The 18,554-nt window shown below is 39.2% G+C and overlaps 1 protein-coding gene across 1 annotated transcript in view; it reads left to right on the top strand.

Annotated features, from left to right (window-relative positions):
- Nucleotides 1-18,554, top strand: part of LOC107685329 (E3 ubiquitin-protein ligase HERC2-like) — a 61,791-nt gene that overhangs the window by 9,718 nt on the left and 33,519 nt on the right. Inside the window, exons 5-38 of the mRNA XM_016481880.1 lie at nucleotides 38-260; nucleotides 364-464; nucleotides 2,081-2,222; nucleotides 2,811-2,921; nucleotides 3,145-3,316; nucleotides 3,394-3,567; nucleotides 4,555-4,743; nucleotides 4,882-5,033; nucleotides 5,903-6,060; nucleotides 6,170-6,283; nucleotides 6,371-6,622; nucleotides 7,949-8,142; nucleotides 8,227-8,427; nucleotides 8,580-8,808; nucleotides 9,063-9,187; nucleotides 9,432-9,610; nucleotides 9,741-9,925; nucleotides 10,017-10,181; nucleotides 10,738-10,923; nucleotides 11,176-11,346; nucleotides 11,433-11,536; nucleotides 11,634-11,784; nucleotides 12,036-12,250; nucleotides 12,418-12,550; nucleotides 14,228-14,355; nucleotides 14,620-14,815; nucleotides 14,902-15,032; nucleotides 15,950-16,126; nucleotides 16,299-16,435; nucleotides 16,584-16,735; nucleotides 17,240-17,431; nucleotides 17,704-17,891; nucleotides 18,008-18,200; nucleotides 18,313-18,495. Of these exons, the coding sequence (XP_016337366.1) occupies nucleotides 38-260; nucleotides 364-464; nucleotides 2,081-2,222; nucleotides 2,811-2,921; nucleotides 3,145-3,316; nucleotides 3,394-3,567; nucleotides 4,555-4,743; nucleotides 4,882-5,033; nucleotides 5,903-6,060; nucleotides 6,170-6,283; nucleotides 6,371-6,622; nucleotides 7,949-8,142; nucleotides 8,227-8,427; nucleotides 8,580-8,808; nucleotides 9,063-9,187; nucleotides 9,432-9,610; nucleotides 9,741-9,925; nucleotides 10,017-10,181; nucleotides 10,738-10,923; nucleotides 11,176-11,346; nucleotides 11,433-11,536; nucleotides 11,634-11,784; nucleotides 12,036-12,250; nucleotides 12,418-12,550; nucleotides 14,228-14,355; nucleotides 14,620-14,815; nucleotides 14,902-15,032; nucleotides 15,950-16,126; nucleotides 16,299-16,435; nucleotides 16,584-16,735; nucleotides 17,240-17,431; nucleotides 17,704-17,891; nucleotides 18,008-18,200; nucleotides 18,313-18,495 (5,703 nt within the window). The remainder of the gene's footprint in view (nucleotides 1-37; nucleotides 261-363; nucleotides 465-2,080; nucleotides 2,223-2,810; nucleotides 2,922-3,144; nucleotides 3,317-3,393; nucleotides 3,568-4,554; nucleotides 4,744-4,881; nucleotides 5,034-5,902; nucleotides 6,061-6,169; nucleotides 6,284-6,370; nucleotides 6,623-7,948; nucleotides 8,143-8,226; nucleotides 8,428-8,579; nucleotides 8,809-9,062; nucleotides 9,188-9,431; nucleotides 9,611-9,740; nucleotides 9,926-10,016; nucleotides 10,182-10,737; nucleotides 10,924-11,175; nucleotides 11,347-11,432; nucleotides 11,537-11,633; nucleotides 11,785-12,035; nucleotides 12,251-12,417; nucleotides 12,551-14,227; nucleotides 14,356-14,619; nucleotides 14,816-14,901; nucleotides 15,033-15,949; nucleotides 16,127-16,298; nucleotides 16,436-16,583; nucleotides 16,736-17,239; nucleotides 17,432-17,703; nucleotides 17,892-18,007; nucleotides 18,201-18,312; nucleotides 18,496-18,554) is intronic.

Below are 18,554 nucleotides of genomic sequence, written 5' to 3'. Positions count from 1 at the left end.
TATATTTTACTTTTTTTTTTTTTCATTGTTTGCACAGAAACTGGAGAGCTAAAGGACTGTCTGATGGCGCTGGTAGACGACCAACAGAAGCTGTCTTCACAGACGGCTAAGAGCACACTCTCCACCCTGCGCCTGGGCCAGAGACTGGTGATCCTGGAGCGCTACCTCATCTCACTCACCCACAGCATGATGGAGGAAAAGTACAAAGTGCGCTGGAAGAGTCCCCCCAGCCCTCCGCTCTCTGCCGTTGATAACAAAAGGTATAAGGAAAAGAGCTTTGATTGATATTGGATTACATTTTAAACTCCTCAATATAGAAGCAATGAAAATAATTGGCCGAAATGTTTTTGTCTGTTTCTTCAGTACTCGGCCAGTCAGTAAAGGAGTGGAGGGTTTGGCTAGGGTGGGATCAAGAGCAGCTCTTTCCTTTGCCTTTGCCTTTCTTCGCCGAGCCTGGAGATCTGGTAAGCCATTTCCAGCATGGTTTGGCTAGCCATGAAAGTTACTTGCACACTACCCTGTATTCATTACCCAAAATGTGCTGTATTTACAATTGCACTTCTGTTGACAAAATGTCAATGGCATCTGTTTGTTTGTGAGATCCTTCTAAAATCTAATTCTTGGAAAGGGTGGTTTAACATAAGCAGAGGATTTTCTGCTACTTTACAAGTATTTTCTGTGTTATCTAAATCTCCAATTGTTCTGTGGCTCATATGAGGTTATATATACAGATCACCTGTTCAGAAATGTAATGTTCTATTTAATGAGTAGGTCACTTTGCCATTGTATTTTACTTCTCAATCCCCTGTCCTATGTCATACCAATCTGCATGTGAAATGACATGCAAAGACAGACTATTGTCTTCAATAACCAAAACCCATCTCTCCAGAACCAGGTTCTTGGAAATATTGACACAAACATTAATAAACACGAAGCATATGAAGGCAGGCAATCATATAATTGACTCGTGTATCTAGTGTAACAGTTTTAATGGACTTAAATGAGTTTCTGTCAAACCTTTCAATGTGGCTTACATTTACAATAGTTGTTGAGTCAAATAATTGCTCAGCTTCTAGATTTTATAGGCTTAATGTGAAGCACATGTTTTTCTTTGGGCTGATCATTAATCTTCACTTCAGGTAGGAAGTGGTGCTACAAAAGGTCGACTTTGCAGTTTAACTCAGGGTTTCAGCTACAATCAGAACAGAAAATTCTGCTTACGTTTGCCCTCAACTCTGAGTCTAAGCAGAAGGTTGCAGACTGGTGGGAGATCCTAGTTGTGATCTGTTTAGATGTTGAAAACAGTGCAGCACAGTGTCCACAGGGAATGGGTGGATACAGCCTCTCTGGCCCGGGAAATAAAGGTGCCCTGAAACCTGAGCCATATGCACATTCCATTGAACAGCCGAGAGCTGGATTTGAGCTGAACTGCCATAGTTGTGAGAATATAAGAGAAAAGATGACTATTGGATGGGTGAATGTTTATCCTGTAATAAAGTTTATAGTGTTCTGGTTTTCCTGTCTTTGGTGGGATAGAGACATCATAAGAGATCATACATGGAGCTGAATGCTATCATGGTCTATAGTTCATTTAATAATAAAGCAGTGAGCCACTTAAAAGGCAGTGGACTGTATTGATTTGTACTGCTGGAATGATCTGTTTTACTATGCTAGTTGTGCTGTTTTAAGTTTAAGTTGTTACAAAATATAATGTAAAGATAATGTTCCTTAAATTAACTGGATTATCCACAAATAGACATTATTTAATGTATATATTTAACAGTATAATATTTAATGTATAACTTAACTATACATTTGAATGGAGTTTATCATGGAATCATTTTAAAATGTTTAATATTAAATTAAATTATTAATTAATTAACTATTAATATTAAATTTAAAGATGCAACTTCTGTATAAACGTTTGATTTGATTTTTAAAAATTTTTGACACTGCAGACTGTCTGGTAGCTAAAGCACTGCATGATAATGACAGCCGTTAAAGCATTAAAATGTATACTATACAAAGAAGTCTTATATTCACGCTCATTAATTGACTTTATTAATTTGTGGCATCTCAGGAGATGATGCAGACCTGTGCAGTGAGTTACTGCAGGAGTCTCTGGACGCTCTGCGGGCTCTCCCAGAAGCTACCCTGTTTGATGAGGGCACAGTGTCGCCCGTCTGGCTGGAGGTGGTCGAGAGGGCTACCAAATTCCTCAGGTTTACCAGTCATCTTCACTATTCACAAATGCAGAAGTAGAAATATTAATTATTGTTTAATAAGTTTTTATCTTCCAACTAGAAAGCTTAGACTATCCTTCAAAAGTATGAGGTTTAGGAAGACTTTTAAAATGTTCACCGAGATTGCATTTATTTAATCAAAAATACAGTAAAAATATTATTAGAAATGTAATTATTCCTGTGATGACATAGCTGAACTTTCAGAAGTCATTACTTAAGTCTTCAGAGTTACATGATCCTTCAGAAATAATTCTACTATGCTGATTTGGTGCTCAAGAAACATTTTTATCAATGTTGAAAACCGTTTTACTGATTAATGTTAGTGATTTTTTTTAATCAGATTTTTTTGTTAAATAGAAAGTTGAAAACACCTAAAGCATTTATTTGAAAGATTTTTTTAACATTATAAATGTACTTACTGTAACTTTAGATCAATTAAAGCATCCTTGCTTTTTAAAAAATTCTTTCTGACCTCAACTTTATTTTTAACACAAACTGATCATAAATCCACACATTCCTAAAGCTCTTTACTATTTAAGCTCATTTGACTCTTATTTTGTTTTTCAGTGACATCCACGGAAGTGCAAGTGGAAAAGCGGCCAGTAACATTCCCCTGCAGGATCAGCACTTGGCCCTGGCCATTCTGCTGGAGCTTGCAGTGCAGCGAGGAACTCTCAGGTATTCAGCATGCTGTTACATATGACCACTGTCCAAAATACATTTTGCTAAAATTCCTAAAAACATTATTGGCTGAAACCGAAAGCCAGTTTTTACTCTCAGTTGGCCCTTACCTAGAGTTAATTTTGGACCTTGCATGCGACTTTTCTGAGACTTTTGATAGAACTGAAGGGTCTTATTCATAAATACTCTTAAATCGCTTTTGCCTGTGTTTGTATTGTAGTCAGCTGCTGTCTGCAGTTCTGCTGTTGCTGAGGCTCTGGGACAGTGGAACCAGAGAAATGGATAATGAGCGCTCGACCCAAGGCACCAGCGCCCCCTTGCTGCCCCTCCTGCAGCGCTTCCAGAACATCCACAGTAGTAAGGAGGAGCATGTTCCCCAAGAGGAGATTGAGGTGAGATTGAATCCCTGAATAATTGTTATAACTGCACTGTCCTTCCAGGTTTTATATCTGGCTACTTATGTTCTCAGATCCTTTCGGCCCCTTTGAGCCCAAACGAGAGTTTTCTGCGCTACCATACACTGCCTCAAGATAATGACCTGGCCATTGATCTGCGGCAGACAGCTGTAGTCATCATGGCACACTTGGACCGCCTGGCAGCCCCATGCAGCCCCCCGCAGTGCAGCTCACCCACCTCTAACAAGGTACTGCATGCAACACGCTCAACCGTGTCTTGACATTTTATTTGCATTTTCTTTGTCATACAGGAAGAAACATTCTCTATTATTATTCTCAAAATAATAGAGAAATATAGTAGCTCAATGCGTAGAAGATCTGGATTAGGTTAAAACCGAAACCAAGCCATCACACAGAACGCATATTCAGCAAATATGACTGCTGCTCTCACGTCTCACACAAGAGATGTAGCCATGCAAAGTTAAAACAGTTTAAACTTTTAGAAAGCGTGTCATGAATTTGTGGAGGTTTATTCCTTTTCACTGCGTCTCTTATGTTTTTAAAGGCAATCTGTGTGATGGGCGATTCGGCTCTTTGTATTAATCAATGCATAAATACATGATGCTGTTTTGTTTATGCAATTTGCGAAATTATGTTTGATTTATATTAGTTAATTTAGACGTAATGCACGTTTTTCTTTTTATAGACAGTTATTTCCTTTGCATTGGCAATTTAATGCTGCATTATTTTGCTCATTGCGCCCTCCTGTGGCCTCGGGAGACAAGCCAAAAGTTTCCTTCAGACCTATTTAATCTGCATATAAAACATTAGAAATGGGATATTTGTTTAATTTTTATGTTGTGTTTGACTGTTAAAACAAAAATATTTGTTGTTTGTCTCAAATTGGGTTAATTTAAAAATACAGTGGTTAAATGTAAAAAAAATGTTCTATTGCTCTTTGTTTTAAAAAAGGTTATAAAAAATGTCAATAATTTTCGAACCATACCGAACGATATGAAACATTATATCGTTGATAAATTTTATTTTAGCTATATCGCCCAGCCCTTCCTAGAGTCCCCCTTTTTTGTTGTTTGTGTTGAAGCTGCTTCCTGACTCAAGAGCACAGTGACTCTCTAGGAAGCCCCAGGGAATCCTTGTTTGTAATTATGATCTCTATGAGGAAAACAAAATCATTCTTCATAGAGCTCAATCTCTTCATGTCTTCCCACTTCCAGGGTACCCTGCAGGAGGTGATTGGTTGGGGTCTGCTTGGATGGAAGCCTTATGCTAATGTGAATGGACCAATTCAGTGCAAGGCACTGTCAAACCTGGGCGTCACACAGATTGTCGGCTCAGAGAAGGGTTTCCTCATCCTGACCATCACTGGTGCTGTCTACACACAAAATTACAAAAGCACTACACTAGTGAGTCCCTCATTTTGTTAGCTGTTTTTTTTCTCTCTCCCATAGCTCTTGTATAGCTCTTGCTGACCCATAATAGTCTCTTTATATTTTCTACTTTGGAATGCACACTAAACTAATAAACCTGTGATTTCCTGTCAGGCCCCTATGCTAGTCCACGCATTGTCATCCAGGAAAATAATGAAGCTTGCCGCTCACCCGGATGGGCAGCACTACTTGGCTCTTTCAGTCAATGGGGAGGTATTCTCCTGGGGTTGTGGAGATGGAGGCAGGCTGGGACATGGAGACACCACGTAAGTGCACACCAACGTCATCAAACTTCCTATTATATCTCTCAGATCCATATACAGTATATACACTACAGTTCAGAAGTTTGGGGTAGATACGATTTTTTAAAATGTTTTTAATGCTCACCAAGGCTGCATTTTGTTTGTTAAAAAATACGATTACCACTTCTTGATTCTGAAATCCTATTACAGTATTTTTCACAATTCTTTTTTTTTAAATAATCATTTTAAATACATAAATAAAAAGCAAGTAAACACTGCAACCAACAAGGCACTCAGTAATCTGGGAGGTTTGTGCATTGGAAAACTAAAGCCAAGGTAACACTCATTTTACATATAGCTCACAATGAAAATGACATGAATATGACAGTGGGCAAATGGATAAAGCACACCATAGTTTGAAATCACGAGTTTAAAGTTTGTCGATCGTGTGTCTCGTGAAGCTGAACTCTCCTCCTGTCCGCATTCCATTCGCACAGACCGACCGTCACGCAGAGTGCATTCATATCCGATCATGCAGGATATGAATGCACGCTCTCACAGCTGGATTCGACTAAGTCTGCAAGGTTTGTGAAATAAAATGTTTATTAGACATTCAAAGATTGTGTTCTCAGGCACTGTCGTTCTCAGCACCATCAAAATAAAAGTCCGGTGCGCCATCAAAATAAACGCTTCGAACACATCGGCCAAACAGAAAAACTGATTGATGCCGATATTTGAAAAATGCCAAAGCTGATATATCGGTCGACCACTAGTCAAAACCAACCATTCCAGCCAGCCAAAAACAGTACTATGTAATATAAAAACAGTATATAGTTCTTTGTATACAATGAATCACAGAAAATCCATTTTGTTTATTTTTTGCACTTCTACAGGTATTTAGAGGAACCCACCATGATTGCAGTATTCTCAGGGAGGCCGGCGGGGAAGCAAGTTATTCACATTGCATGTGGCAGCACGTACAGCGCAGCGATCACAGCAGATGGAGAGCTGTACACATGGGGCAGAGGAAACTATGGCAGGCTGGGCCACGGTAACATCTCCAGTACAAATCCAGCTAAAATCCACTGCTGTTTATAACAAGACATATAGGATCTTACCTCAGGACAGAGTTAAATGATGTGTGTATGTTTTTTCTGAAGGCTCTAGTGAGGACCAGACCACTCCCCTGCTGGTATCTGCTCTAAAGGGGCTTAAGGTGATTGATGTGGCCTGTGGAAGTGGAGATGCTCAGACCCTCGCTGTGACTGAGAATGGTGCGACATCTGATAAGGGCACTTCTGGCAGTGGTTTTAAGATGATGAGTGGATGGCATGATCATTTCTCTTGCATGCTCTTTACAGGTCAGGTATGGTCGTGGGGTGATGGAGACTATGGTAAACTTGGCCGTGGGGGCAGTGATGGATGCAAAACGCCTAAACTCGTGGAGAAGTTACAGGATTTGGATATCGTGAAGGTGTGCTGTGGGAGCCAGTTCTCCGTAGCTCTTACTAAAGATGGACAAGTGTACACCTGGGGCAAAGGAGACAATCAAAGACTCGGCCATGGCACTGACGAACACGTCCGCTATCCCAAACTGCTTGACAGTCTACAAGGTTCAGTGTTTTCCACTGTTTTCACCCATTGCGTTTTCACAAAATACACATCTCAGGTTTTTGAAAACTGACGCCAAAGTCTCAGAAGTTTGGGGTAGATACGATTTTTTAAAATGTTTTTAATGCTCACCAAGGCTGCATTTTGTTTGTTAAAAAATACAGTAAAACAGTAATATTGTGAAATATTATTGCAATTTAAGTTACCTGTTTATTAATATATTAATTTTCATTTATTTTAACGTGTAATTTGTTTCTGTTGTCAAAGATTATTTTTGATCTTTCAGAAGTTATTTTAATATACCGATTTCTTATTATTTGCGTGCTGGTTATTTTGTGGAAAGCTTTTTTCAGATATCTTTGATCAGTAGAATGTTTTTTTTTTTTTAAACAACAATTTATTTTGAACAAGTGTACACCTGGGGCAAAGGAGACAATCAAAGACTCGGCCATGGCACTGACGAACACGTCCGCTATCCCAAACTGCTTGACAGTCTACAAGGTTCAGTGTTTTCCACTGTTTTTGCGTTTTGCGTTTTCACAAAATACACATCTCAGGTTTTTGAAAACTGACGCCAAAGTCGGAATGACTTTTTTTTTTTTTTTTTTTTAAATGCATATCCCTAATCATATTTGGAAAAATTACTCATTGTGAATGTTTAATGCACATATTATTCCAAAGGATGATTTTTTTTGTAGTCTTTTATTAAAATATAACTGTGTTATTATTGTTAACTAAATCTATTAAAATAAATTTTGTTTTAAATTATACAAATATTTAATTTGTAAATATTTAAAGCTGATACGATAATATTATAATAGAATATAAATATATCTATAATATCTTGCTCTGCCTCTGAAAGGACTTTGCAATGATGTCACCTGCAGTATGCTTCATTTTAACCAATAGACAAATATTTAGGCATTACTGTAGGTAATACAGCATTTCTGGCTAACAGTTAATTTAGTTATTCAGTGGCTCAAAAAGTAGGTGCTGACTGTTTCAGGAGGGGAGTAGTCCTCCAATGCCATTTCTCATTCTCCATTTTGTTATGGAATAGCCACTTTTCACAATCCAGATTTAGATTCAGATTCAGTTCCAGATGGATCAAATCAAGTCTCTCCCTACATTTTTTAAATAATTAATATTCACTTGTTTCACTTGTAAATGTTACATTATGGAAGCAAAATGGTGTACAAATGGCATTTCATGTTGACTTTATCAGCATACATTTCAAAAGATGGTTTATTTTGACTTGATTACCAGTTTTCATCTGCATTTTTTAAATCTGAAGTTTGCTCATAACATTTAATTCTTTGTCAATTTAGGTAAGAGGGTGGTGGATGTAGCGGTTGGCTCTACACACTGCCTGGCCCTCACAGAAGAAGGGGAGGTGCACAGCTGGGGCAGTAACGATAAACTACAGCACTTTGACACTCTCTTCTCCAATAAGAAGCAGCCTAAAGCCCTGCCGGGCCTCAATTCCAAACATATAGTGGGCATCTCCTGCGGTCCTGGCCAGGTATGACCTGTCTTTTACAAGGATGTAATTCATTGTATAATGCTTTTGACTGCATGCTTCTTATCTTTATATTCTGTCTCTCAGAGTTTTGCGTGGTCGTCATGCTCTGAGTGGTCCGTGGGGCTCCGTGTACCATTCGTGGTGGACGTGTGCACTATGACCTTTGACCAGCTGGACCTGCTGCTTCGGCAGGTCAGCGAGGGCATGGATGGCAGCTCTGATTGGCCACCACCGCAGGAGAAAGAGTGCATGGTTGTAGCTGCTCTAAACCTGCTCAGACTACAGGTCAGTCATATAAAATTTCAGGTTACTGCCATTTAAATTGCAATGTACATTGATTTATTCTGAAATACCTGTTTGAATGGTAGAGCTTATGTCCTCTTAAAAGGATAGTTCACCTAGAAATGAAAATTGTCATTGTATTGTAACTGTTTCAGCTCCATGCAGCCATCAGTAACCAGGTGGACCCTGAGGAGCTGGGTCTGGGCCTGGGAAGTGGGCTGCTTAATAACCTCAAGCAGACGGTGGTGACGCTGGCCAGCAATGCGGGGGTTTTAAACACTGTGCAGGCGGCCGCCCAGGCTGTGCTCCAGAGTGGCTGGTCAGTGCTACTGCCCACTGCAGAGGAAAGAGCAAGAGCCCTGTCCTCACTGCTGCCCAATGCAGGTCGGTGCATACATTCTGTGCTTGGAAAACTGCTAGATAACACTTAGTACTATTTGCATCTCTTAATCAATAGTCAGTGTTTTCTTTCATGATTCTGCATTGTCACTCTTAATTTATATGCAGTTGGCTAGTTTACATCTAGCAACTTTATCTAGTGGATAAATCATCTTAGTACCATAGATTCTGTTATCACAAGAAGTCATGTTTGTTTCTATCACAGCATTGATGGTCAAAAGCATTTCTGTGTTTTTTAGCATCTGCTAATGAGATGAGTGTAAGTCCTGGCCGTCGCTTCATGATCGACCTCTTGGTTAGTAGTCTGATGGCGGACGGAGGGCTGGAATCCGCTTTGAATGCTGCCATCACGGCTGAGATCCAGGTCAGCATGTTTTATTAATTTGTCACTTCAAACGGAGGAGGAAACGGATTCATGACCCCTGAGGGAAAAGTGTCAAAAATCATTTACATTTTAAATAATTGTGTAAGCTGTTATCCGAAACGTGTATATACACTGTTATTTTATTTTTCGTTTGGTTTTGTTTTGTGTTTTGTTTTTTTTCTGTCTTGTTTTTGTTTTGATTTGACATTCTAGTTAACTTCTTTCTCTGCGTATCTTCTATTAGGATATTGAGGCAAAGAAAGAGGCACAGAAAGAGAAGGAAATCGATGAGCAGGAAGCCAGTGCGTCCTCTCTGCATCGCTGTCGCACTACACTGGACAAAGACCTGATCAACACTGGCATCTATGAGTCAACAAACAAACAGAGCCTTCCATTGGTCCAGCTTGTCCAACAGCTGCTCAGGTACTTCAGAGATTCACTTTTCTGTGTTCAATACATGAAACATTTGTAATCTTACAGAGGGTTTTAGCAGAAGTGACACTTTGAACTTCATAGCCTGTAGTAACACTCTTCCTTGCGTTTTGTTCTGTAGAAACATTGCTTCACAGACTATAGCTCGTCTTAAGGATGTGGCACGACGAATCTCAAACTGCCAAGACACGGAGCAGGTCAGCAAGGAGCGCTCAGCCTCTCTGGACCTACTGCTGCGCTTCCAGAGGCTGTTGGTCTGCAAGTTGTACGTGGGGGTCAGTGGCACTGTGGGTGTGGGAGGATACAGTAAGTAGAAGAACTTAATTTTTGGGGGAGGGATTTTGTTACAGAAGCCACCATTTGAGCATCCAGTCAACAGTATCTCTCATTGTCACAGCTTTGAGTCACTCAGAGATTCTGGGAGTGGGGTCTCTTTTGAAGAAGTACATGGCTTTGCTGTGCACACACATTGGAGATATTCTTCCTGTGGCCACCAGCATCGCCCTCAACAGTCATCGTCACTTTGCAGAGGTGGCACGTGTCCTTGAGGGAGATCTCACAGGTGAAAATGACATGTTACTATATAAAATTCACCATATTCAAATCATGGCTTCAGAACAATTCTAGCATTGAAGGAATAATTCATCCAAATATGACAATTCTGTTTATTTAAATTCTGAAAATTAGTTACCCTCATGCCATTCCAAACCTATGTGCGGTTATTTGTTCTTCTGAAGTCTCTCTTTTCTTAAGTGAGGAGGAGATTGAAATTTAAGATGTTTTCCATTGAAAATCCTCCCCACCACTGTACTCCTTAAATCAAATATGGTATAAAGAGTTTGACATCATGACTTTTGTTCAGAAGACATGCCTAAACAAATGAAATTTGATTTTGAACTGACGTCCAACTTGCGCCTAATTTGATTTGAGAGCTATGAGAATTTGTATCTCACAGATTCTATGAATAAATAACAGCAAACTGGATTGGACATAACATGAGGGTGAATAAATAATAAGAGAATTAAAAAAAATGTCGTGTGAATATTTTATTAAAAAAAATGCAAAGCAATGGCTGATGCATTTTCATTTGCAAGCCATCCTGTTTCTTCATCCTCCAGGTGTTTTGCTACCAGAGTTGATTGTGTCCATCATGCTACTGCTGACCCATGATGCTGGCCTGATGCAGGAGACTGGATCCATTCCTCTCCTCGGTGCTCTTCTAGAGCACGTGGACCGTTTTAACCATCTTGCCCCTGGTATGGAGAGAGATGATAATGAGGATCTCGCCTGGCCTGGACTCATGGGTATGTGAAAGATCAATTCACACACTTCCTTCATAACCAAGATAGTCTGATTGCTTAATTGAGTAATGCTTTGATCTAGTATGTATATATTTATGCATTTTAAAATCTCTTGATCTCTCTATGTGATAAACTTGGAATGTTTTTAAACACAATATTTAGTCAGTTTACTAAAGTTAATTGAAAGCAGAAAAGCGCAATATTGTAAATGAAGAGCAGTGAAGCACAATAAGCTGAGCCTCTCTTTCTTTGCAGGTTTCTTTTTTAATGGGTCGAGCTCAAAGAACAATGAGGAAGTGTCGCTTATCCGTAAAGCTGACCTGGAGAATCATAACAAAGATGGCGGCTTCTGGACTGTCATTGATGGGAAGGTTTATGACATTAAAGACTTCCAGACTCAAACTCTAACTGGGAACAGCATCCTCGGTATAACATTACAAAAAGGACTGAAACCTTTTACTTGAAGTTCATTTTCAAATAAAGAGTTTATTGACATCTGTTTCCCCCCACAGCCCAGTTTGCAGGAGAAGATCCTGTGGTAGCTTTAGAGGCCACTCTACAGGTTGAAGACACCAGGGAGTTCATGCAAGCTTTCTGTGTGGGACAGTACATGGAGGTCTGTCTTACTTTTGCATTACAGTTTCAAGCTGTTTTATTCTCAGAATGTTTGGACTTCATGTTTCTTCTTGTTTTTGCCTCTTGTCATTCTCCAGCCCAACCAGGAAATGGTGACAATGCCTGACTTGAGCAGTCTGTCCTCACCTCTGATAGATGCTGAGAGAAACCTTGGTCTGCTATTGGGGCTACATGCCTCATATCTGGCTATGAGCACCCCTCTCTCTCGCATAGAGTTAGAATGTGCCAGTGAGTCTATTTATTTAGGTTATAATATTGCAAACGTTTCAGTGGTTTATCAAAAAATCAATACATAAATTACAAAAAATCCAAGAAACAAATATAAAAAATAAAACAAAAATTAAAAAAGGGAATTTAAAAAGAAAACAAACATGATATATACAATATTTTTTTATGTACAATTACAAAGTAAAAAAAAAAAGATAAGACATTTTAAAATGTTTCACATTTTAAATCGCCTTTAATCTTATACCTTCCAGAATGGCTCCAGTCATCGATTTTCTTTGGTGGTCTTCAGACGAGTCAGATCCACTATAATTATAATGAGGAGAAGGATGAGGACAACTGCAGTTCTCCTGGGACCACCACACCAGACAAAGCCAAACTCTACTGCCACAGAATCACCCTGAGTGATCACGCCCAGCCCTTCCTGCAGGCCATCGCTGACAACAACACCCAGGACCACACTGTGAAGGTCATACACAGTGAAAGAGTATCATTTATTTGTCTCTTCATTTAGTATTACTTATTATACAGCCCATTCCCTAATATTTCACTGTCAGATTGTTTATCAGAAGAGAGACCGTAGGATTTGGGATGTGTTCTGATGGTTAATGTGGGGTTCTTTCTTATTTGCTGCAGGACTTTCTATGCCAAATCGAGCGGTGTTGTAAACAGTACCATCTCATCACTCCCATCACTTTTCCGCCTGAACATCCTGTAGAGGAAGTGGGCCGCCTGCTGCTCTGCTGCTTTCTCAAGCACCAGGACCTTGGTAACTTAAAAAGTTCTTGTTGTCTTGAGTGGTGGCGGCTGCTCTGTATTTATGAAATTTCACTGGTTTAAAAACAGATTTTATGCTACATACAGGCCTCCCACATGGTGGCTGCCATTTTGAGATCACATGACAAGTCATGTTGTGACATTTAACTTAAGTTAATGAACACAAACTTCAAATTAATGTTTTTTCTAACGTATTTATTTCTCATTTGCCAAAAAAAAAAAAAATGTCAGTTTGCTTATCGAACATAATGCCATGGGTGCTCCAAAACTAGTGGGGGCAGCAGAGAGGCCAATGTTGTCATATTAGTTCTTTGCAAAAATAAATAAAAGGCAGAAAATTATAAAAGAACCAGTGAAATAACACCCAAAAAATGCATCCTTGGCTCTGTTTACACCATGTATATACCTCTGTTGTTGTATTTCATTAAGAGGAGTATGTACCACTTACTAGATCAGTTTATAAATAATATTATAAAACCGTTAGTTCCAGTCCTTGATTCTGATTGGCCAGCAGCTGTGTTTTAATCACAATAAAGCACGACAATAACCACGGTTCTGTGTATCACTCCGCAACACCCTTAGCAACATAAACAATATACTACCTGATGAACTATGTGTGATCATGTCTTTAACCAAAATAGGCTCATGAGTAAGGAATGAGACCTAGACTTGACCTTTTGACATATGAACTTGCAAGAGAAGAGGTAATTGTCCTTTTAGCAGCCATTAGAACCATGAGTTCACCTGTCCTTAATGGCACCTGTCGCCTTTGATTACCTGAAACGTTGCTACTTGTCCCAAGGATTCCAGTCTGCTGTTTCGCACCACTTCAGAATGTAGCCAGGACAAAATATATGCTAGAGTTTCATTGCAAGTCATTCAGTGGAGTGACCATATCACCTAACTGAGAGTGCAAATATCTCGATCATCATCATAGTGAGAAGTGATAGCATGTCTTCCTCAATAGCACCTCGTTCCGAGATGTGACACCTTATCTCCAGAGATGACAAAGAAACACACAAGATGAGTCGGACAGAGAAACTGACAGTAATTGATGAACTCAGATAACAAGCAGAGATGGGAAGATCTGGGTGCTTTTGCATTTTACCATTTCAGGAAAAAAACAACAACACATTGTAGGTGTGAATCATATAAACTATACCCAGAGTGTATTTGGCAGCAAAAAAAGCTATAATCTATAAAGCTATAATCAGTCAATGTTCAGAGCGATCAAACTGGGGCTGAACGTGGGTTCTGAGGGGTCAGTGAAAAGTTCAAGGAAAAAATGTTGCAAAGACAGATGCATCTTACTTATATAACATATTTATAACTTATATATATTTATTTTAAGTAATATAAAAATAAGTTAAACATAACATAAGTTACTAAAAGCCTCAATGGTGATTTGTACTCAAAATATAAATGTATTGTTTTATTAATGAAAAAATAAAAAAATGAATAAAAACAATGTGATTTATTAAAAGAAATTATGCAAGTTATATGGATTCACACACCAAAACTCAAGATAAGAGAGCATATAAGCTACTTTAAGTTAATATATATATATATACATTTTTTTTTTCTTTTTTCAAGTTTCTGAAATCCTGCTCTGTGAACTAGCCAAAAACTCTAAACAGAGTTGTTTGTCAATTTCTGTTTTCTTATAAAGGTCATGTCGCCCTCTCGCTTGTTGATCAATGTGCCTTGGGTGTGGACCAAGGGAAACAGAGGTCCCTTCCGAAATGTGTGATTGATGTGTGTCGAATGGTGTACCAGGCAAAGTGTTCTTTGATAAAAGTGAGCAATGACAATCTAAATAATGGAAATATTCTTGTATTGCAGTTGTATGTATTACAATACATTGTACCCTTTTCCTTGGAATATGCAGAACAAGCTGTCATATTTGAGATGAAATTTAAATGAGTAATTACACACACTTTAGTACCTTAGTTTTCGATTTTAATACATGGTAATGTCATGTAATGTGGGATGTCACCTTGTCATCTACATCATGATGACCTCTTTGACCCCGCTCTCTGACCTTTTCCTCGTCTGGTACAGACGCACCAGGAGCAAGGCCGCTCTTATAAGGAGGTGTGCGCCCCAGTGATCGAGAGGCTGCGTTTCCTGTTTAATGAGCTCAGACCTGCCGTCAGTAACGACCTGTCCATTGTGTCCAAACTGAAGCTGCTGAGCTCTCAGCCTCGCTGGAAGAGGATCACGCAGAAACTGATCAGAGACCGCCGCAAAAAGAGAGGTGACAAGTCTTAACAGTTCATTTAAGTGTTCAGTGTAAAAGGATGTTCAGTTTATAATTATAGCATGTTTTGCTTAATCTCTAAGTGCCTAAGAAGTCAGAGTCAGCTGATCTGGAGGAGTGCAAGATGGAGAGGGAAGGGACCAATGAGGAGCTGCCTGCTCCCATCAGCCCTGCCCCTGTGGACAAGAAACAAACCACTGTCAAATCCCCAAAGGTTTGCTGTTCTCCATTTACCTTCAGCATTTTTCTCTCTCTTGCTTTGTCTAATGGAATTATGCATATCTCAGCAAGATCTGATGAGGCTATCACAGCTGTGGTGTGTCTCTATAAATAACTCTTGCGTGTCTGGCTCTGTCATCTTGGTGTTATCTGCATGTGTTATAGCTACAGGACAGTTCCTTTCAAAGTTGCTTTAAATACCTTCCCCTTCAACAGCAGCGTTTTCAGTTAAAATTACTTTGGGGATTCACTTATGCGTTCTGTATATTTCAGAGTATTTATGCTTTTTCTTTTTGTTTGGCATAAACTTATTGTCTTTATTAATTTATTTACTTATTTTACTATTTTTACTAATTTACTTGCTACTTGATTATTTATTAACATTTAATGTGTTGTTTTGGTTGATTTAATGTTTTTCATCGAATAGGTCTTTGCGTTATTAAATTTGACATATCTTAAATCATCTCTATTGAGGAGCTTTTCTTTACAAATATGATTAAAATAGGGCTGTGAAATTGATTAATCAAGATTAATCGCATACAAAATAAAAGTTTGTGTTTGCACAATATATGTGTGTGTACTGTGTATGAATAAAAAAAAACCGTGAAGCGAATCGTGAGTTGAGTGAATCGTTACATCCCTAGTGTGTGTGTGTGTGTGTGTGTGTGTGTGCGTGTGTGTGTGTAAGAAATATGTACATGTATGTGTTTGTATTTATATATACACATATAAATGTACAAAGTACACACACACATATATTATGTAACCATACTTTTATTTTGGATGCAATTAATCGATTTGACAGCCCTATTATACAATTAATTTGATGAATTAAACATATCATGTAATTCATTCTATTAAAATGTTATTTGATTGACAGCCTTATTAATTTTCTTCTCTTTTATCTTATAGCAGGATAAGTGGCAGCCTCTGCTAAACACCATAGGCAGTGTTCAGAAGTACCGCTGGTTAAAGCACAGCGTTCAGGGCTCCTTCTCTCAGTCCAGCCTCATGAGTGCCATCGTTGAGTTTGCTCTGAAGGAGGAACCGCTGGATGTGGAGAAGATGAGAAAGTGCCTCCTTAAACAGGTAGTTAAAATGAAGTTCAACCACTCCCATCTCTTTTGCCTAATAAGGTAGTTCTGAACATAAAATTGACCTGTAAATGATTAACTATTGTAAATGTAAACTATTTAACTCCTAACATTACTGTGGCATAAAGAACTATGGGAGCCTGATATTATCTGACACTTGTGTACAGCTGGAGCGAGCTGAGGTCCGGCTGGAGGGTATAGACACTATGTTGAAGCTGGCATCCAAAAACTTCCTCCTGCCCTCTGTACAGTACGCCATGCTCTGTGGTTGGCAGAGAGTCATACCTGAAGGGACCAATATTGGGCAAGTATAAAAATATAAGCAGGAAGTTTGATTTCTTATGTTTTTAGTAGATTCTTTTGTGATTTGCAGCTTATTTTAGTATTGCTCTACAGTATCTCGTAAATAACATTGGTTTGTATTTACATTAATATCTGTTTTGCCTTGATAGAGAACCACTTGCTGACTGTCTAAAAGATGTAGATCTCATTCCTCCATTTAACCGCATGCTGCTGGAGGTGACATTCGGTAAGCTCTATGCCTGGGCCATCCAGAATATCCGCAACATCTTGTTGGAGGCCAGCGTCAAGTTCAAAGAGCTGGGTACGTCATTTCACACTATATCCAAACAATTGCAGTAATCATAAAACCCATTTAATTAATGTTAATGTATTAATGTATTGAAGTACACTACCCGTTCAAAAGTTTGGGGTCAGTAAGATTGTTTTATTTTGTTGGAAAGAAGCCTGTTATACTCACCAAGGCCACATTTATTTGTTAGAAAATGCAGTAAAAGCATTAATATTATGAAATATTATTACACTTTAAAATAACTGTTTTCTCTTTGAATATATTTTAAAATGTAAATTATTGCTGTCATAGCAATACTGAATTTTGACCATTACCCCATTCTACAGTTTCACATTATCAATGCGGAAAACGCTTTTGCTGCTTAGTATGTTTGTGGAAACAATTTTTTTCAGGATTCTTTGAAAAGCAAGTTGAAAAGAACAACATTTAATTGAAATATGAAATAAGAAAAAAAAAATCTTTCTGACCCCAACTATTTGAATGGTACGGTATTTAGTGTTGTTTCCTCTCCTCCAGGTGTGCAGCCAGTGCCTCTGCAGACCATCACTAATGAAAACCCAGCAGGCCCCAGTCTGGGTACCATTCCTCAGGCTCGCTTCTTGCTGGCCATGCTCCATATGCTCACTCTCAAACATGGAGCCAACAGCCTCAGTCTCCTGCTGAACTCTGGCATCCTCGCCCTCACCCAGAGTGTTCTTCGACTCATTGGTCAGGACCTTCTCTTGACTTGCTTTCTTCTTAAATCAGATGGGTTTTAGTTTATAGGGCCAGTTGTATTGTGTCAGATTGGTTAAATACAATGGGGTCAGATGGACTTTATTGTATAGGGTAAGGTAGGTTCTATTCTGTCGTGTCAGTTGATCTCTGTTCTATAGGGACATATTGGTTCTATTTTCAATTGGCACAGACTGGTCTGTTCTTTACTGTTTAGTGTGTTTTGTAATTTTTGATTGTGAATATGTTGGCATTGTATTGCACAGGTCCCAGCTCTGATAGCAGTGAGGAGGATCCGAGCTCTGTAGCTCATGGAGGCTCAGCTACAGTTCTCGAGGAGTCCAGGAAGGAGACGGCCCCCACCCCTCTCCCTGCCTCTGGCCCTGAGTTGGCAGCTATGATGAAGATTGGCACTAGGGTGATGAGAGGACCTGACTGGAAATGGGGAGATCAGGTAAGTTAAAGCTGACGTGTTTGCATTTTGTGCACGCTTGTATGAATTCTGCATTGCAAATGTGGATAAGGCATTGTCAGGTCAGTTTATTCATGTTCCTGTTTGGTGTGTGTTAGGACGGGCCACCACCAGGCCTGGGCCGTGTGATTGGGGAGTTGGGAGAAGATGGCTGGATTCGTGTCCAGTGGGACACCAGCAGCACCAATTCCTACAGGATGGGCAAAGAGGGCAAGTATGACCTTAAACTGGCCGAGCCGCCACCTGCTACCCAACCGGCCACAGAAGACTCTGATACAGAGGACGACACAGGTTTGTGATGCACTTTGGTAGTGTGTCATGCCAAAGAACAAAGCATTTACTACCCAGTCTTGGTCTTAAAATTGCCATGTTGATTTATACAGTCTCTCTCTCTTTCTCTTAGAAGTGGAGGTGATGGAGAAGAGTGTTCACCCCACTGCAATCATGTTGACCAGTACAGTTAATCTGTTGAAGACACTATCACTATCCTCTGGGATTCATGCTGAGGTGATGCAGGCTGACGCTATTAGCACTCTGTGCGGTCTACTCAGGATACTGGTGGAGAGTGGAATCAATGACAAGATTGGTAACAGCACAGTTCTTTTTATTATATTATATTATATTATATTATATTATATTATATTA

This window comes from Sinocyclocheilus anshuiensis, unplaced genomic scaffold, assembly GCF_001515605.1.
Source record: "Sinocyclocheilus anshuiensis isolate Anshui unplaced genomic scaffold, SAMN03320099.WGS_v1.1 scaffold385, whole genome shotgun sequence".
In the NCBI taxonomy this organism is placed as follows: Eukaryota; Metazoa; Chordata; class Actinopteri; order Cypriniformes; family Cyprinidae; genus Sinocyclocheilus; species Sinocyclocheilus anshuiensis.
Note: the sequence above shows the minus strand (reverse complement) of the source record. Positions and strands in the feature narration are given on the sequence as shown.